We start from the raw sequence: 19,332 nt of genomic DNA, 5'->3' as shown, positions 1-19,332 counted from the left end.
CTCTCCAACATTTATTATTTCCTGTCTTGTTAATTATAGCCATTCTGACGGGAGTGAGGTGATATCTCATGATAGTTTTGATTTGCATTTCCCTGATAGTGATGTTAAATATCCTTTCATGTGCCTATTGGCCATCTGTATATTTTCTTTGGAGAAATGTCTGTTCAGATTTTTCCCATTTTTAAGTTGGGTTGTTAGTTTTTTTGTTGTTAAGATGTATGAGTTCTTTATATATTTTGGATATTAACCCTTATCAGATATATGGTTTGCAAATATCTTCTACCAATTGTAGGGTGGTCTTTTTGTTTTGTTAATGGTTCCCTTTGCTGTGCAGAAGCCTTTTAGTTTGATGTAGTCTCATTTGTTTATTTTTTCTATTGTTTCCTTTGCCCAGTCAGACATGGTACTTGAAAATATGCAGCTAAGACTGATATTGAAGAGTGTATTGCCTATGTTTTCTTCTAGAATTTTTGTGGCTGCAGGTCTTATATTTAACCCATTTTGAGTTAATTTTTGTGTATGGTAAAAGATAATGGTCTACTTTCATTCTTTTGCATGTGGCTGTCCAGTTTTCCCAACACCATTTATTGAAGAGGCTTTCCTTTCTCCATTGTTGTTGGTTCCTTTGTGAAAAATTAGCTGTCCATAGATGTGTGATTTTATTTCTGGGCTCTCAGTTATGTTCCATTGATCTGTGTGTCTGTTTTTGTGTGATAACTATGCTGTTTTGGTTACTACAGTTTTGTAGTATATTTTGAAATCAAGGAGTGTGATACCTCCAGCTTTGTTCTTTTTTCTCAGGATTCCTTTGGCTATTGAGGGTCTTGTGTTGTTCCATATAATTTTTAGGATTCTTTGTTCTAATTCTGTGAAAAGTGTTGTTGGAACTTTGATAGGGATTGCATTGAATCTGTAGATTGCTTTGGGTAGTATGGACATTTTAACTATGTTAATTCTTCCAATCCAAGAGCACAGAATATCTTTCCATTTCTTTGTGTCTTCCTCAATTTCTTTCAGCAATGTTTTATAGTTTTCAGAGTACAGATCTTTCACCTCTTTGGTTAAGTTTATTCCTAGGTATTTTATTCTTTTTGTTGCAATTGTAAATGGGATTGTATTCTTAATTTCTCTTTCTGCTACTTTGTTGTTAGTGTATAGAAACACAACTGATTTTTGTATGTTGATTTTGTATCCTGCAACTTTACCATATTCATTTATTGTTTCTTAAAGTTTTTTAGTGGATTCTTAGGGTTTTCTATATATAAAATCATGTCATCTGAAAATAGTGACAGTTTTACTTCTTCCTTTCCAATTTAGATCCCTTTTATTTATTTTTCTTGTCTGGTTGCTCTGGCTAGGACTTCCAATACTATGTTAAATAAGAGTGGTGAAAGTGGACATCTGGTTCCTGTTCTTAGAGGGATAAATTTCAGTTTTTCTTCACTGAGAATGATATTAGCTGTGGGTTTGTCACATATGGCCTTTATTATGTTGAAGTATTTTCCTTCTGTACCCATTTTATTTAGAGTTTTTATGATAAATGGATGCTGTATCTTGTCAAATGCTTTCTCTGCATCTATCAAGATGATCATGTGATTCTTATTCTTCATTTTGTTAATGTGGTGTATCATGTTCATTGATTTGTGGCTGTTGAACCATCCCTGCACCCCTGGAATAAATCTCACTTGATCATGGTGTATGATCTTTTTAATGTGTTGTTGTATTCGATTTGCTAGTATTTTGTTGAGGATTTTTGCATTGATGATCATCAGTCATATTGGCCTGTAATTTTCTTTTTTTGTGTTGTCCTTGTCTGGTTTTGGTATCAGGGTAATGTTGGCTTCATAGAATGAGTTTGGAAGCTTCCTCTCCTCTTCAATTTTTTGGAAGAGTTTGAGAAGGATAGGTATTATGTCTTTGAATGTTTGATAGAGTTCACCAGGGAAGACATCTTGTCCTGGACTTTTGTTTTTTGGGAGGTTTTTATTACTATTTTGATCTCCTTACTGATGATTGGCCTATTCAAATTCTTTATTTCTTCTTGATTCAGTTTTGGAAGGTTGTATGATTCTAGGAATTTATCTATTTCTTCTAGATTATCCAGTTTGTTGGTGTACAGCTTTTTGTAGTATTCTTTTATAATCTTTTGTATTTCTGAGGTGTCTGTTGTAATTTCTCCTCTTTCATTTCCGATTTTATTTATTTCAGCTTTCTCTCTTTTTTTCTTGGTGAGTCTAGCTAAAGGTTTGTCAGTTTTGTTTATCTTTTCAAAGAACCAGCTCTTAGTTTCATTGATGTTTTTCTATTTTTTTATAGTCTCTATTTCATTTATTTCTACTCTGATTTTTATTATTTCATTCCTTCTATTGATTTTGGGCTTTGTTTGTTCTTCTTTTTCCAGTTCCTTTAGGTGCACTGTTAGATTTATTTGGGATTTTTCTTGTTTGTTGAGATAGTCCTGTATTGCTATAAACTTCCCTCTTAGAACCACTTTTGCTGTATGTATCCCATAAGTTTTGGCATGTTGTATTTTCATTTTGTCTCCAGGTTGATTTCTAGTCTCATACCATTGTGGTCAGAAAAGATGCTTGGTGTTATTTCAATTTTCTTAAATTTATTGAGACTTGTTTTGTGGCCTAATATGTGATCTATCCTGGAGAATGTTCCATGTGAATTTGAAAAGAATGTGTATTCTGTGGGTTTTGGATGGAATGTTTTGTATATATCTACTAAGTCCATCTAGTCTAATGTATCATTTAAGGCTCATGTTGCCTTATTGATCTTCTGTTTGGATGATCTCTCCATTAGTGTAAGTGGAGTGTTAAAGTCCACTAGTATTATTGTGTTACTGTCTATTTCCTTTTATGTCTGTTAATTGCTTTATATAATTAGGTGCTCCTATGTTGGGTGCATAGCTGTTTCCAAGTGTTATAGCCTCTTGTTGGATCATTCCCTTTATCGCTATGTAGTGCCCTTCTTTGTCTCTTGTTACAGTTTTTGTTTTAAAGTCTATTTTGTCAGATATAAGTGTTGCTACCCCAACTTTCTTTTCATTGCCATTTGCATGGAGTATCTTTTTCCATCCCTTCACTTTCAGTTTGTGAGCGCCTTTAGGTCTGAAGTGTGTCTCTTCTATGCAGCATATATATGGGTCTTGTTTTTTCATCCGATCAGCCACCCTATGTATTTTGATTAGAGCATTTAGTCTATTGACATTTAAAGTACCTATTGATAAGTATGTACTTATTGCCATTTTGTTACTTTTTTTTCTGAGTGTTTTAGTAGTTCTTCTCTGTTCCTTTCTTCTTCTCTTGCTCTCTTCCCTTGTGATTTGATGGTTTTCTTTAGTATTATGTTTGGGTTCCTTTCTCTTAATTTTTAATGTATTTATTATAGGTTTCTGGTTTGTGATTACCATCAGGTTCATATATAATAACCTACATATACAGCAATCTATATTAAGTTGATGGTCTCTTTAGTTTGACCTCTTTCTAAAAGCTCTAGTCTTTTACACCCCTCCTCCCACATTTTATGTTTTTGATATCATATCTAACCTCTTTTTTGGTGTGTGTCTGTTACCCTCTTATCATGGAAATAGATAATTTTAGTACTTTTATCTTTTGACCTTTATATTATCTTCATAGGTGGTTGATCTGCTACCTTTACTGTATATTTGCCTTTACCAGTGACTTTATTGCTTTTATTTTTTTTTGATAACTTTCTTATTCCTATTTGTGGGCCTCTCTTTCCCACTTAATTAAGTCCCTTTAGCATTTCTCGTAGGGCTGGTTTCTTGGTGATAAACTCCTTTAGTTTTTGCTTGTCTGGGGAACTCTTTCTCTCTCCTTCCATTCTGGGAATGATAAGCTTGCTAGGTAGAATATTGTTGGCTGTAGGTTTTTTCCTTTCAGCACTTTAAATATATTGTGCCACTCCCTTCTAGTCTGTAAGATTTCTGCTGAGAAGTCAGCTGATAGCCTTATGGGGTTTCCTTTGTATGTAACTTGTTGCCTTTCTCTTATGACTTTTGGGATTCTCTCTTTATCTTCAATTCTTAACATTTTAATTATAATGTGTCTTGGTGTGGGCCTCTTTGGGTTTACCTTGTTTGGTGCTCTCTGTGCTTCTTGTACCTGGATGTCTATTTCCTTCATTAAGTTAGGAAAGTTTTCAGCTATTATTTCTTCAAATAGATTCTCTGCCCCTTTGTCTCTGTCTTCTCCTTCTGGGACACCTATCATACAGATGTTAGTGTGCTTGAGGTTGTCCCAGGTGTCCCTTAGACTGTTTTGTTCTTTTTAATTCTTTTTTCTTTTATCTGTTCAGCTTGGGTGATTTCCTCTAGTCTTTCATCCAGCTGACTGATCCATTCTTCTGTATCATCTACTCTGCCATTGAGTCCTTTTAGTGAATTTTTCATTTCCAGTATTGTATTCTTCATTCCTGATTGTTTTTTTTTTTTAATATTTTCCAGTTCTTTGTTGAAATTCTCAGAGTTCATCCATTCTTCTCCCAAGATCAGAGAGCATCATTATGACTTTTTGTTTGAACTCTTTGTTAGGAAGATTGTTTATTTCTGTTTTGTTTAGTTCTTTTTCTGGGGTTTTGTCCTCTTCCCTTATTTATAACCTATTCCTTTGTCTTGAGCCTTGTTTCTAAGAGGATGCCAGGATAGCTAAGTTTATCTCTGTTCTACATATTCTGGCTCAGCTCCCCCCCTAATGTACCAGGTCTACTGTTATTTTCTTGCCTAGCGAAACCTCACCTTAGTTAAAAATCAGAATCGTACTGTCCTGTAGGCTTTAGTTAAAAGCCGACATTTTAAATTATTCTTAGGGAAGGAGTTTTAGTTTTGATTATTTAACAGGAACAGAAATCAGAGCTGCCACTGCATTCTGGACCTGGGGTTCAGCAGACATCAGCTTCAGCTCTGCTCAGTGTTTTGTGTTTGTGTTTTAAGTCCATGAATGTCTTTTTCATTTTCTCATTTTGCATTTTATATATTGTGCTATGTATTTAAAAGAAGGGGGTGTGTAAAAGGATGACCCTACTGTGCCATCTTTGTCTTGTCTTTATATTAATTTGTGTATTAAATAGAAGTTGTGTATTTTTATTTGCAGCAAGATTTACTAATTAAAATGCCAGTATATGCTTATTTTTATTTTTTTCATGTGACCTACTTTTTTTTTTTTCCTGAGGAAGATTCACCCTGAGCTAACATCCATTGCCTATCTTCCTCGTTTTTTTTGTTATGTGAACTGCAGCCACAGCATGGCCACTGACACACAAGTGGTGTAGGTCCACACCTGGAAACTGAACCTGTGATGCTGAAGTGGAGTGTGCCAAACTTAACCACTAGGCCAAGAGGGCTGGCCCTGACTTAAAAAATATTTACTAAACATAGCATGTATAAAATTGCATGTCACTAAATGTGTCTTTTATTGGATCTGTAAATTTTCAGAGATACCTTTTTTATGGGAAAGCAAGATAATGGTTAGAACAGGCTTCAGAGTCAGATATACCTGGGCTTGAAACAAGTTCTAATGGTTAATGCTTGTGTGACCTTGGGCAAAATAAGATATCAATTTCTACTTAATGGAGTTGTTATGAACATAAAATGAAATAACATGTATAAAGTGCTTAGCACAATGCGTGATGCATAGTAAGTGCTCTGTTAATAGTAATTTTTTTTAAATAAAAAGGATCCTATCCATTCAAAATCAAGTGCTATCAAGTTCTATTTTTCTCTCCCAACTTATATACCCACCTCGTTACCACATTGGAGCATATTCATGTTAACTATTGCTGCAAAGCAAGCTGCCCCCAAATTTGGTGGCTTAAAGTAATGATGATTTATTATTTCTCAAGTTTTGTAGGTTGGTCTTACCTGGGCTCATTCATGTCTGCATTCAGCTGGAGGCTCAGCTGGACTGGAAGATCCAAGATGGCTTCGGTCACATGTCCAGCAGCTGGTGCTGGCTGTCAACTGGGCTATCAGTTCTTCTCTGTGTGGCCTCCTATGCTCCAGTAAGCTAGTCTGGCTTCCTTACAAGGCAGTCTTGGGGCAGTGTTTACAAAATAAAACATCAGTTTAACACAAAGAAGGTAAAGCAAATGATTCATAGCCAATGATCACCTTGACAAGTTGTAAACTTCAGGAAAAAGAACAAAAACACAAGGAATTTGTGTTAAGTTCTCTTGAGTTCTTTTCCATAATATTAAGGATCAGCCACCCCAGAGATACCACTCTGGGAGATGTGGAAATTTATCAATACTGTTTCTAATAGTATTAAGTAAGAAAAGAAGTTATTGTGGCAAAAATATCTCAAACAGGAAACCTTAACCTTGAGGTCTGTGAACACCTGACATTTGTGTATTGGCTCAGTTACTGAGAATGTTCACAGCTCTTCTCAGAGCTTCAACAAGAATCCTAAAAATGGGGGCCGGCCCTGTTTTTGAGTGGTTACGTTCGCAAACAACTTGTCTTTAGTTCACAGGTCTTCAGATCAAGAAGTGTACTGTATTTTAGTTGCGGTACTTAAGGAACTACCCCTAAGAAGCCTCATCCACACCTAGATCTGATTTGGATGATAGATCTTGGGCTTTGAGCTGATGCTATAATGGGATAAAATTTCTGGAAGACTTGGGAGGAGGTAAGTGTAGTTTGCATGTGGGAGGGACATGAATCCTTGGGAGCCAGAGGTCAGACTTTGGCAGCCAGCTTCCAAGATGACCTTCCATTATCTGTACCTCCTAATAGTCACATCCTGTGTAATCCCTCCCACATTGTATCAGAGTTGATCTGTGTGATCTAGGAAATATAGCAAATGTGATAGTATGTGACTTCTGAGGCTACGTTATAAAAGACACTGACTTCTGTCTGGGTTGCCTGCTTGTGCGTGCATGTGTATGCTCTCTCTCTCTTTTGAATCACTTGCAGCATTTCCTCCAGCCCCAGAGAAGCCTTTAGATGACTACAACTTCTTGTCTGCAACCTCATTAGAGACTCTGGCACCAGACCCACCCAAGTCAAGCTATTCCTGAATTCCTGAGCCTCAGAAACTATGAGATAATAAAGGTTTGTTCTTTTAAACCATAATAGATAACTAATATACCATTTATCATAATCTTGTTTCTGCTGTCATATTAAAATAACAATATTTGGAGGTTCCTGTTGAATGAGATTTCCTCTATATTATACATTCAAAAGTACATATTTTTATCAGAATATTTTATTTCAAGAGTTAACACTTTTTTTCAAAAAGTAAAAACAATATAGTTACTTCCCTGAGTATAAAGAACTAATCCTACAATAAAAGACAATTACAAAATTAAGCCATTAGAGGTACATAATTCTCTGCATTCAATTATACTCTATTACAAATTTATTCTTAAAAATCTCACGTATTTTGGGACTTTAATGTTTCAAACAAAACAAAACAACTCATTTTGCACTTGTGATGTTAAGGTATGTCTGATCTGTCTTTATCAAATTCCAGAGCAATCTTTAAAGCAGTGCTATTGAGGCCAACAGATTGCATGTTACATATGATAGAAACAACTATTCCTCTTGGGGGAACCTTGTTATGTATAGTTTCTGCATCCAGTTCTTCAGGAAGGACCAGCAGGACACTACTGGCACCCACTGCACCTCCAGTATGCGAGGCATAATGCCGTTGCTTCCTACAAGAACCATATGTTTGCTTCTTTTCCACAACACCCCATGCCATTGCATATTTACCCTCTTTATCCCAAGACATCTCTGTGTTAGGGACTGGCGTCCAAATCATAACCATTGTTTCTGGTTTGAGATATCCAGGTAAAAGATTTTCATTTGAGTTCTTAAACAGCCCGACTTGATAACCATACAGCATTGCATTCCCAAATTTCAGAAGGTCACCCACTGTAGACAGAAATCCACCACCAGCCCATTTATAGGAGTTATCCACGTAAGGTGTGTTGACAAGTCGTCTCTTTTTATTGTAAACATAAAATCTAAAATGAAATAAGAATGGTCATTAAAAATTTAATAGTCTATTATTGACTTTACACATGAAAACAAACAGGAAAATGTGTACATGAGACAGATTGTATTGCAATGTAGTGATCATACATTCTGAGAAACTAACCATTAATTTTCAGTATGATTCAGATCCTGATGAAACACAGATAACTGGGTAATTAAAGCATAGAAAGCGGGTTGTTTTTCTGTTGACATGGCTCGCCTATGCTGAGGGTATCAAACTTTTAATACCTGCAAAAATGTATTGATTAATATTACACACGATATATTTGCCCCAGGCGTATGCAGAGACACCTGTCATTCAGTAGACATTCCCAGTCCTTGGGCTCGGTGAATCATGTGCCATGTGAGTTTTATAACGAAAAGTGCACACAGTGGGATGTTCAGGAATAAGGTTAATATATAAAGAGACTATATCTCCTGCTAAAAAAACCATAGAAAAACTATGTAGAATGATATGTAGTACCTTCTTGGTGTAGTGGCAGAAGCTGGAGTTAGCAAGCCTCAGTTTGAATCCCAACTCTCACCCTTACTAGCTATGTTTATTTTATTTGATTAACAAACACTTAGTTCTTACTATGTGCCAGGAATTGTTCTAAGAACTATATAAATAAGAACTACTGTATTCTAGTAACAATGTTAGGAGGTAGATATTATTATAATTCCTATTTTACAGATGAAGAAACTGAGGCACAGAGCGTATAAGTAACTTGTCCAAGGTCACACAGCTTGTAAGTGGCAGAGTTGGATTCAAACTGAGAGGCAGTCTGTTGCCTCTCTGTTTCTGCATCCTAATTTGTAAAATGGAGACAAAAGTATCTACTTTGCGCTTAGAAATACATGTTTAAAACACTTTGCATATTTCTGGTAGGTACTTAATAACTGGTAGCTGTTATTTACTCGTGCACTCAACAGTCATTGATGGAGCACTTACCATGTGTCAGGTACTATTTGGACGCTGGGATAAAGCGTTAAACAAAAGAGACAAAGTGCCTGACCTCATGAAGTTTCTATTCTAATATCGGGAGACTGTACCATAAATATTAGTAAATGAAATGAAATTACAAAATAATTACACAAAAAATGAAACTTGGCTCATGAGGATCCTTTCCTTTGAGAGTCATAATAAAATGGTGCTCTTAGGTTTTCAGTTTGCTGACTGTCTCACCTCTAATGATCTTCATTTTCATGCTACCTTGGGCTATTCATAAGCACTGTCAGACCTCAATCTCACCATCAATTTAAACTGTTTTATCTCTAAGGTCTCAAACTCAGAAATTTCTTCCTATGACAGTGATTTCCAATCCTTCCAACTCTCCACCTGAACCTGCTCTCTGCCCTCACTGTGACCTCCATCTATTCTCCTTGACTATGACCAATTTTCCTAGGTCTTTCAGTTCCTACTGATTTCACCTGATTTTCTGTTCCAGCCTGAATTATATCATCAGCCATTTCAGCTATTTCAGCTGTGGTCTCACTAGCACATTTGGGTTCCTCACTCTCGTGACCTTACATTACACCAATCCACCAATCCTGAATAAATCCAGGTATCCTTCCCTTGGTTCCTTATCTGCCAAGAAAGGCTGTGGAAGTTCATATAACAAAGCTGAGCTGACTGATATCAGTTCATACTTTTGCTAAGGGTCTCCACTGCTGTTAGCATTCTTTCTGGTCATTCCCTGGTATATAGTGGCTATTCCCAATCTCTTCCACTCAGTCCTCTACCCTAGCTCAGGCCCAGTCAACAGATAACTATATCCTTTGTTTTACTGAGGACATTGAAGCCATTTAGAGTCAGCTAGCAATGCCCACCTTTATCTTAAAATGTATTTACGCCATCATCCATTATTTTTTCCTTCTCTCTCGTCACTTAAGAAATTTTCCTTTTGTTTTTAAGACTAAAATTCTACTACCTGCATTTTTGACTGCTTCTTTTTTGCCTCTACAACCTTGTTCCTCCAGTTACACTTCCTAGATTACTTTATCTCCTTGAAGTCCATTCTTCATGCAGAAGCCAGAGATTGTGTCTCCCTCTTTTCCTATACATTTGAAACCCTTCGATGGTTACCACTGTAATGAGAATACAGCTCAGTTTTTTACTATGGCCTACAACACACTCAATGGTCCTCAACAGAGGCAGCACCAACTTCCTAAGGGAAATTTTTGGAGGCATTTTTTTAGTTGTCACAATTATTAGGGGGCTCTTACTGACATTCAATGGATAGAAGTCCAAAGGTCCTAAATGTCCTGTGATGTATGGAAAAGTCACACCACAATGGGTACATTCTCCCATATCCTGTAACACCTTCAACTATCCCACCAGATATTCATATAAGTAAAAAATCTGTTTACAACTAGCTGACCCTAGAACCTCTCCATTTCACATATAAACACAATGTACTTTTTGCACATTTTCACTCTGCAATGAATTTTTCTTGAATGTAACCATTGTGAAAATTGAAGAAAGACCACACTTTATTTTGTTCACAACTTTAGCCAGAGTTGGCCACCAAGGGCATGAGTTGAAGCACCAATACAATACACCTGTATTGGTCTGCACTTACAGTTGTCACAATTACAATGCTTTTATGTATTAAATAGTTGCATCTGACCTTTATTATGACTCCTAATGTTGTCATGAGTAAACTTTAACATTTTGAAATATCATTTATTTATTATAAATTACATCCTTTTTCTTTTTTATATTTTAGTTAGAGTATTGAGTCTAGGTTATATGATCTATGACTTTCATTTCAGGATATTAAAGGAGGTGTTATAAAATATTTATTAAATTAAGGGGCAGTGGGCCTAATGGCATTGAGACTTACTGTCCAATATGATTTAGCCCCTGCTTACCTCTTTGATTTTATCACTTACAACATTTTGCCTTGCTTCTTTCATGCCAGACTTATTTCTGTATTTGCAACAAGGCAAGCTAGCTTTCCTTATCATTCGTGTCTCAGCTCAACTGACATGGCCTTAAATGAATTTATTTTAAGTAGATCCCCTGACGTCCTCTCCCTGTCACTCTATATCTCATTGCCCAGTTTTATTTTTTAATATAATACCTGAAATTCTTAGTTTACATGTTAGTCTGTTTCTTCCTGCAGAATGCAAGTTTCATAAGAGCAGGAACCTTATCTACCTTGTTCATTGATGATTCCCCTACCTAGAACAGTACTTGCCATCCACTAAGTGCTCATTAAACATATTGAATACATCAAAGCATCATTTGCTTGCCAAATATTTAATGGAGACACCTTGCAAGGCACTGGAGAGAGAAGTAAAACCAAACACTGTGGCTGTTCTCTCAAGGGGCTAACAGTCTTGCTGGATAGTTCTTAAATGTCAAAGAACCAGATGAATCGCCTGAGGATTTTGTTACAATGCAGAGTCTGCTTCAGTAGGTCTGGGGAGGGCCTGAAATTCTGCCATTCTAACAAGTTCCCCGGTGATGCCAATCCTGCTGGTCCCTGGACCTCACTTTGAGTAACAGGTTGGGGGATGACTAGCAAGACAGAGGTGAGGAATCAAGAGCAAGCCTTGATGAAATAGCTGCCCACAGAGGCCAGCCTGGGAAGCAAAGTAGTTCAGTTTGGCTGAAGCAGAGAGCCTAAGGGGACAAGTGGCAAGAGATGATGCTGGAGGAATAGACATGGGATGTGGGGTAGGTCACAAAGGACTTTCTGTGCCATGCTAGGAACTTTGACTTCTTCACCTTAGTTCACAAAATGCTCTAGTTTCCTATATCCTAAGGAAAAAACCCCTATTATCTTTTTATCCTTGTTACAGCTTCCAGCTACCAGTCCTTTCTCTCTCCTCATTTACTGCCAAACTACATAAAATAGTCCATGCACTGTTTCCATGCACTCACCCTCTCCATCCATTCAGTTCCTTAAAATCTGGTTTCTGTTCCTCTATCAGTGCAAAACAGCTGTCTTGCCGGTTCTGAAAGATTTTCTAATTCACTTTTTACAGTCCTCATCCTATTTGCCCCTGTCCCCTGCCCATAGAGAGTCAATTTTGAAAACCCCAATTTTATTTAGGACAAGAACGTATTCAGCTAAAAACTAATTTTCCTGTATCCCTTACAGCTAAGTGTGGCCTGTGGCTAAAATTCTGGCCAAAGAAATGTAACTAGTATTTTGGGGTGGGATTCTGGGGAAATGTCTTAAATAGGTGACAGACACTAGGAGGCACTATTTTAAAAACACACATATACATAGAGAGCAGTGATAAAGATGATAAATATTTACTCTTGGTATACGATAACTCTAAAAAGCCTTGGTCAGGACAGTATAAACATATTTAATTTATGATTACGATCAAGGAGTTGGAAACTTTGGCTGGAAATTTTATTTGCTGCAAAATGATGCCATAAAACAAATGAATAGAAATATATGCATTTGCTAAGTTTTACTTCAAGGTTTTTAAATTTTTGTTCCTATCTTTGAAAAGATTCCTTTTACTCCCTGAACTCCCTCAAAAGCTGATGCCTTTAAGCTCTTTTAAAATGATTATTACAAAAAAAAGAATCAGAGTTCTAGAGGCCCAAATAGATATTGTATCAAGTAAAATAAAAACAAAGCAAATGGACAGAACATTTTCCTAGGTGACAATATTTCCTTCTTTTCATGCCCTAATTTATTACAGCAGCCCATCAAAGCTAACTAAAATGAATCAAGTACCCCTGTAGCACCATTGGGGACCACCAAAATCTAAAGAAAAAGCCCAGAGCTGACAGGAACCTTGAACAGCAGAAATGGAAGTCCACGGCCTTTTTTCAAAAAATGGGAGATACAATGAAATTAATTCATCATCATATGCCATATTTTGATTTTTGTGCAACTTGTAAATTAATTGCTCATTAAGAAACAGCAAATGATAAGTGGCTTGTAGTGTGTACATTCATAGAGCCTTAATTTTCAGTTTAGAAAAGAGGCTCAATGATTATACATAATGTCTTCTCTCCCTCATATATAAATCTAGGCATTCATTTTCAAATGCCTAGATCAAAATCAAAATAAGGTCATGCATATATGCCATCTTTACTAGAGAATCTTTTTTAGATTCAATTGACAACCTCTTGTATTTGTCAATATCTCTTATGCTTTCCAGTAGAATATAATTGTTGGATCTAAAATTAATAAACATCAGAGTATGAAGTGGTCAAGAACTATAGGCCATTTAAAAAATTAAAATTCATTGCTTGCTGCTAACCTAATTTCTTTTGGATCCAAAAAAATCTCTTTCGGGCTGATTTGCAACGCACATTAAACCTTTTAAATAAGCTGGGAATTTAAAAATGGTAATTTAATTAAATACAACATAAGATTGAACAAAACTAGTGTGGGGATAGGAAGATAAAGCTAAAAAAATTCCATCATTTCATCTATTTCAAGTACCATTAAGCCATTTAAAGTATGTACTAATGGAAATACGCAAGCTAAAAGTAACAGTTGATCTGTTAAATGTGTTAGCTTTCTAACAAATCAAATAATAGTAAGAGTAAAATGGAAAGAAAACACCATAACCATAAAACTCATATTAGTCATTAGCCTCAAGATTCTCTCCCAACGTCCCTTTTACAAATTACTAATAAAAGTTATGATAAAGTTTTAGTTTGATACATTTCAATGAAATGACTTTCAAATTTCTACAGTGGAGAAATCTGGCGGGTACCATTTCAACAAAGTGATTAAAATTATCATCACCAATAATGGGACAAACTGACATCATGTGACTTCTGAGAGACATGACAACTAAATGTAATGTGTGATCCTGGACTGGATCCTGGACCAGAAATAAATTTTGTTCTTTTCTTTTGCTATAAAGGACATATTGGGATAATTGGCAAAATTTGAATAAGGTCTGTAGATTTGATAAAAGCATTGTGTCAATGTTAATTTCTTGAATGTCCTTGTTTTTAGAAAATATATGTTTAAGTATTTACAGGTAAAGGGATACCATGTCTGCAAGTTATTTCCAAATGGTTCAGAGAATGGTTCAAATGTAGACAGATAAAGCAGGTGTGGTAAAATGATAACATTTGGGGAATCTGGGTGAAAGGTATACAAGAATTTTTTGTACTATTCTTGCAATTTTTCTATAAGTATGAAATCATTTCAAAATAAAGTTAAAACAAAAAATAATAAAAGGTAAACAAGCAAACAAAGCATTAGCTAAAACATACAAGAAAGAGATGACTGAAGAGCAAATCATAGATAGTCATGATGGGTGCAATTTTTGGTTTAATTATTTACGTGCTTAAATTATTATTGCTGTCTTTTATCCAAGGATCTTTGGGGTACTCTACAAATACATTTTATTTCCTTCACTTTATAGATGGAAAAACAGACATGTAGAAAAGCTCCCAAAATGCGGCAAGTTGCTTTTGGAATGAAGAAAAGGAAAATCTAACTTTTAATTGATAACATAGTGTTAAGATGTGATATAGCTAGACACACCAGAAGGTATTCATTTACCTTGCTCTATTGTAAATCACTGGCTCATTTTCTTCCTGCACAGTTGTCAGCATATCCAAGTCATGGAATATTTTCTGCATATAGTCCAAATATTTATATCCTGAAGCTCTTTCTACTATGGCTGCCAGTAGGGTATAGCCAAAAGTTGAGTACAAAAACTGACTACCTTGAGACATCATTGCAAGGGGAAAAAAAAGAAAATGCTTCATTATTATTTAAAAACATGTAAAAGTTTCCCAATGAAAATTGCCATACCTTAAAACTGGAATATTTTACTTCAGCTTTTAGAAAAACATCATGGATGATATATTAAATTTAGTCAATTTTGCAATGGCCTTACTTATCCCATGTCTCTAACATAAGAATAAAATGATGACAATATACTTAAAATTTCATATGAATCTATTCCTTTCTATGATAATGAAATAAGCAAATAAATCCTACCTCAAAACAAAACAAAAATCCGTCAAAGTAGCAACAAAACAGGAAGAGAAAGAAAAGCAAATACGGTTTCTTGAGTCAACTGTCTTGTTCTTAATATACTACTACCCATTGTTTAAGGCATAATTAGTTGAACATGCTATTTTAATAAAATATATGTAGGTATAAGAACCTTGTTTCAAATACATATTAAAATACAAATACATATTCAAATATATATATTTTTTCAAATATATACCTTTGAATCATTTTGGATTCTGGAAATGTAGATTGTATGATCTGTATTAAAAATGGATAGGAACCTTATTTTTTAAGACAAAATCCATAATTATATTCTTTGCCCTTATAAAACTATACCTATATAATATATATTCACAGTAAAAACAACTTTAAAAATGAAAATGGAATAAAAGTAAATAAATCTATGGTAAATTTAAAGATATTAAGTGATTTCAGTAGGCATCGCACCAAAAAGTATACAAAAACAAAGAATTATTTTTACAGATCAGCTTTTTGGGAAATAAAATTAAGTTGATGAACACTAATTTAAGGAATAAAGTACAAAATAAGTTGAGCAATTTAAATTCTAACTAAATACTAAAATGTTAGCAATACTTTATTCTGTCCACTTTGTCCAGATTTTATTTGGAGAACTATCATTCCAACATTTCTCCATAATTTTTCCACAAACATCTTGATACTGAGCATCCTGATACTGAGAATGACTGGGTAGCCACTAACGAGGCTAAATCTAGACAACTGGCCACCTAGATGCTAGGCTGTGTGAGGAACCACAGACAAAAAGGCAAGCGCTGCACTGACAACAAAATCCACGCCACAATCACCCACCACATCGAATGCACTCAGAGTGGTGTCATTTTGGATTTTCTGAAAATTAATCCTTCAAATAATGATGACTTCATTAAGAGAAGGAATTAAAACTCACCAGGTTTAAAGAACAAAGGATCGTTTTTAAATAATCTGAGGGATTCAATTGAATTTTCAAACTTTTCTTTCAAATATAATTCGCCTTGTTCAAAATCATTCTTTTTCTTGCCAGGCTTTGAATTCCGGCCTTTGGCTTCATTATCCTGCTCTATCTTAGCTTTAGCAAAGTCATTCTTTTCATTACTTTTGCCTCCTTTTTCTTTTAACTCTCTCTCTTGGTCAGATTCCATCGTCCCTTTCATCATCTTCAAGGCTTTATAAGCTTTCTCTTCTTTCACCTTTTTCATGTCCTTTTCATAGTGACGGATTCCACTTAAATGGGAAATCAATAATCTTGTTGTGACAGAAACCTAATTGTAAAAACATGAAAATTCAATTACATGATTAAATTGTACAATAAAAAGTAAGTAGCCTTGGAATAATGCATCAGGAATTAATATTTTCTATGTTAAATTGCTGCTGGAAAAATATATCATATACAGATCTTTAGCCTTAAATTTCAGAAAAATACCCACTTGATTATCATCTGGATTAAGAAAACTTAATCCATTAACAATTATTAAAAACAAACCAAAGAATCCTATGAAACTGTAAACCATTTAACATGTCATTAGTAAAATGAACTGTGAGTTTTGTTACCTTTTCACCTTCATACTCTTTTTCCGGGAATTCAGGAACATAATGTTGTACTGGGACATCAAGATCCAGTTTCCCTGCTTCCCACAATTTGGCAAGGGCAACCATGGTGAGGCTTTTGCTGATACTGGCAATTCTCATAACTGTCTCTGGTTTGCATGGTACACGGTTCTCAACATCAGCATAACCTAAACCTTTGGGGAAAAAAAAGCAAAAAGTCACTATTAATTGACTTCATTGTCAAAGGAGTCTTGAAAAACTGAAATAACACTATCTTAAAACATCCTGTGTATTTATCTAAAGGAAAAGATATTCCACTCTTATAAGTGAATTAAAACTGAACATGTAAGCGATGAGTGTCTTAGCAACACTGACAACAGTAAGTCTAACAATTTAACCTTATAGCTAAACTGAATTGTACCATGTGCACAATAGTAATTTTCTGATTCAGACACTAATTTTTCTTAGCTTAACTAAACAATTTAGTTATTCTACATTTCAAATAAATTACTCTACCTTCTTCAAAGAAAACATCATTCTTCTTCAGATTATATTTATTCTCGATTTTTCAGTGAGTTTCCACTGAATTCATTAAAATAGTCACCCAATAAAAATGAATGTGAAAAGATGTCCCACAAATCCAATCTAGCTAACCATCAATTTAATTCAGTTACAAACTAGAAGAAAAACAATGTACCTCTAATTTAAAGCTCCTTCTAGAAAATTTTTTAGGTTTGGTTTCACCTTCTTGACAGGCTGAAAGTGTGGAAATCTAACTTTGAGATATAAATAACTGAGATTTGAAAAGAAAGAAAAGGTATAATGATTGTTTTTAAACTGTTAAATGTGGATTATGCTGAAAAATATCTACATAAAAACAAAGCCCTCACCCATAAAGCTAATATTTACATTCATTTTTGACTAAAATATTTCCATGAATTAGGTATCACAATTAGACTATACTTATACTTGGGAGAAGAATCATTTTTCTTTAAATTCAAAACCCTACTGCTCCGATAGTAAGGAGTAAACAAGTACTACTTTCTTTAAATGATGTCTGAAACAACATTTCCTAAAAGCACAGTTCCTCAAAACCTGGGATGACCAGTTGGACCAATTGGTGTGCAATGGAGATGTAAATCAAGTTATAAAATATGCTTTGATAAAAGTATCATAAAATGATTAGAAATCCTCCTCCCAAAGTTTCTAGCTTTTTCTTTGAAAAAGTAGCGGACATTTCTGCCTCCTGAAAGAAAGTAATAAAGTAGACCGTAAACTCATTAAGGACGAGGAATCGTGTCTCTCTCCAGTACTTAGTACAGTGCATATTACAAACAGGGGACTCAATGAATTGTTGACTGAATTAAAAAAGAAAAACACAAAGTTCTCATGCTTTATCTAGTCATCAGGGTTATCTACAAATACGCAGTTAACAGATGGTTCTATACACAACTTTCAGAATAAATCCAGTCGTTACAGAAAAGTAAAGGTAGAAACAAGCTATCTTGAGGACTCCAATTTACTCATTAGAGTCACATTTTAAATCTTGTTTATAGAAAACCTAATTCTTCATTGTTAGACACGTTTTCTCTACAATACGTGTGGCTTGAAGTAAACTGAACAGCATTTCATGGGATTCACGCCAGGCGGTAAAACATCAAGATTTCATTCACCAACTGGCACAAAACAAGCCACTAAGTAACACTTTCTGAGCCCACCTTCGGACCAGACTTCTGTTCCATCTACAGAGACTCCAACCACTATGCCCGGCGCGCCCACCTCATCCTAAGAACGAAGGAGAAACAACCGACAGTTCAAAGACAGCCCAACGCCCCCGCCCCTCCGCCACCGATTTCCTCCGGCGCCCCCAGACCCCGCCCCCTCCGCTCGGCCCCGCCCCCTCCGCTCGGCCCCGCCCCCTCGGCCCGGGCCCGCCCACCTCGCCTCCGGCCGGCCGGGCGCTACTGGTGAGGGGTGTACGCTGTCGGCACACGGAGGGGGAAGGGGCGGTCCCCTAGGCGGGCGGTGACCTCCGCCTCGACTTGGGCAACCCCCCAAGAACGTCTGACCGTGGCTGTGCGGTCAGGAAATGGGAAGTGTTTCTCAGAAGCCGACCGCGGGCATCCCACCACCCGGCTGGCGTCCGCTCGGCCCCAGGAAACGACCATCGAGGGGCCCCACTCCGAGGTGACGCCGGGGGTGGGCCGCCGGCTGCCCGGCCGCCCACGCCCCCTGTCGCCGCACCTTGATCCGGTGCAGCAGGTCGCGGCTGCTCTCGATGGCTCTGGCGAAGCGCCTGGAGTGGGGCGGCGCGGGGGTCTGCGGTGACCACGGGGCGAGGGACAGCTCCTGCGGTGGCAGCGGCTCGGTCTGAGGCGACGCCTCGGGGTCGGGGGCTGCGGGGAGCGGCGAGGGGGCCGCGCCCCTCAGCCCGCCCACCAGCTTCACCCCGAGCGCCAGTCCCAGCCCCAGCCCGAGGCCCCCGACCCAGCCGGGGCCGAGCGGCGGCAGCCCGGCGCGCTGGTGGGCCCCGCGCCGCCCGCTGCCCCACGCCCAGCCCCCGGGGGTCGTGGCCCGAGCGGTCACGGCTGACAGGAGGCGGTACATGGCGTCTCTGGCGAGCCGGCAGCCTCGCAGCTCCCGCTGGCCGGGCGGGCTGCGGAGGCGCGGGGAAGGGAGGGGACGGCCGGGGAGGGGAGGGGGCGGGGACCGCGCTCAGACTCTAGCAGTCGACGGCCGACGTCCGGAGCGCCGATCGCATCGAGCCCTTCCTCCTTTCATTGTTTTCTCCTTGCCTGT

General features: G+C 37.2%; 1 protein-coding gene and 1 long non-coding RNA gene across 4 annotated transcripts; one reads left to right on the top strand and one right to left on the bottom strand.

Annotated features, from left to right (window-relative positions):
- The first annotated feature begins 5,806 nt into the window (after positions 1–5,806).
- On the top strand, positions 5,807–14,501 carry LOC124235883 (uncharacterized). Of its 2 annotated transcripts, none has more exons than XR_006887596.1 (3): positions 5,807–6,027; positions 6,491–7,078; positions 14,369–14,501. It is a non-coding gene; the product is annotated as an uncharacterized LOC124235883 (long non-coding RNA). The 2 variants fall into 2 exon arrangements; XR_006887597.1 differs by having other exon boundaries at positions 5,807–6,653; positions 6,941–7,078.
- LACTB (lactamase beta) lies at positions 7,217–19,209 on the bottom strand. 2 transcript variants are annotated; one of them, XM_046654407.1, is made up of 6 exons: positions 18,778–19,206; positions 18,252–18,318; positions 16,537–16,727; positions 15,896–16,247; positions 14,509–14,674; positions 7,217–7,995 (listed from the first exon to the last, which is right to left on the bottom strand). In XM_046654407.1, exons 1-6 carry the CDS (start codon positions 19,138–19,140, stop codon positions 7,464–7,466), a joined length of 1,671 nt encoding a protein of 556 aa, XP_046510363.1. In that variant the 5' UTR covers positions 19,141–19,206; the 3' UTR covers positions 7,217–7,463. The 2 variants fall into 2 exon arrangements, 1 of the variants encoding a protein (XP_046510363.1); XR_006887595.1 differs by having other exon boundaries at positions 7,859–7,995; positions 14,509–14,670; positions 18,778–19,209.
- Positions 19,210–19,332: the final 123 nt, after the last annotated feature.

The sequence above is a fragment of the Equus quagga genome, chromosome 2 (assembly GCF_021613505.1).
Source record: "Equus quagga isolate Etosha38 chromosome 2, UCLA_HA_Equagga_1.0, whole genome shotgun sequence".
Taxonomy (NCBI): Eukaryota; Metazoa; Chordata; class Mammalia; order Perissodactyla; family Equidae; genus Equus; species Equus quagga.
This window is presented reverse-complemented; position numbering and strand designations above follow the sequence as displayed.

Excerpts from the sequence above, each read along its gene's own strand:
- LACTB (XM_046654407.1), bottom strand. The coding sequence starts at position 19,140 with ATGTACCGCCTCCTGTCAGCCGTGACCGCTCGGGCCACGACCCCCGGG. Across the intron at positions 16,728-18,251 it reads AACAGAAGTCTGGTCCGAAG|GTTTAGGTTATGCTGATGTT; the intron begins GTGGGCTCAGAA and ends TTTTCCCCAAAG. Across the intron at positions 7,996-14,508 it reads GTGATTTACAATAGAGCAAG|ATTTTATGTTTACAATAAAA; the intron begins GTAAATGAATAC and ends ATTTCATTTTAG.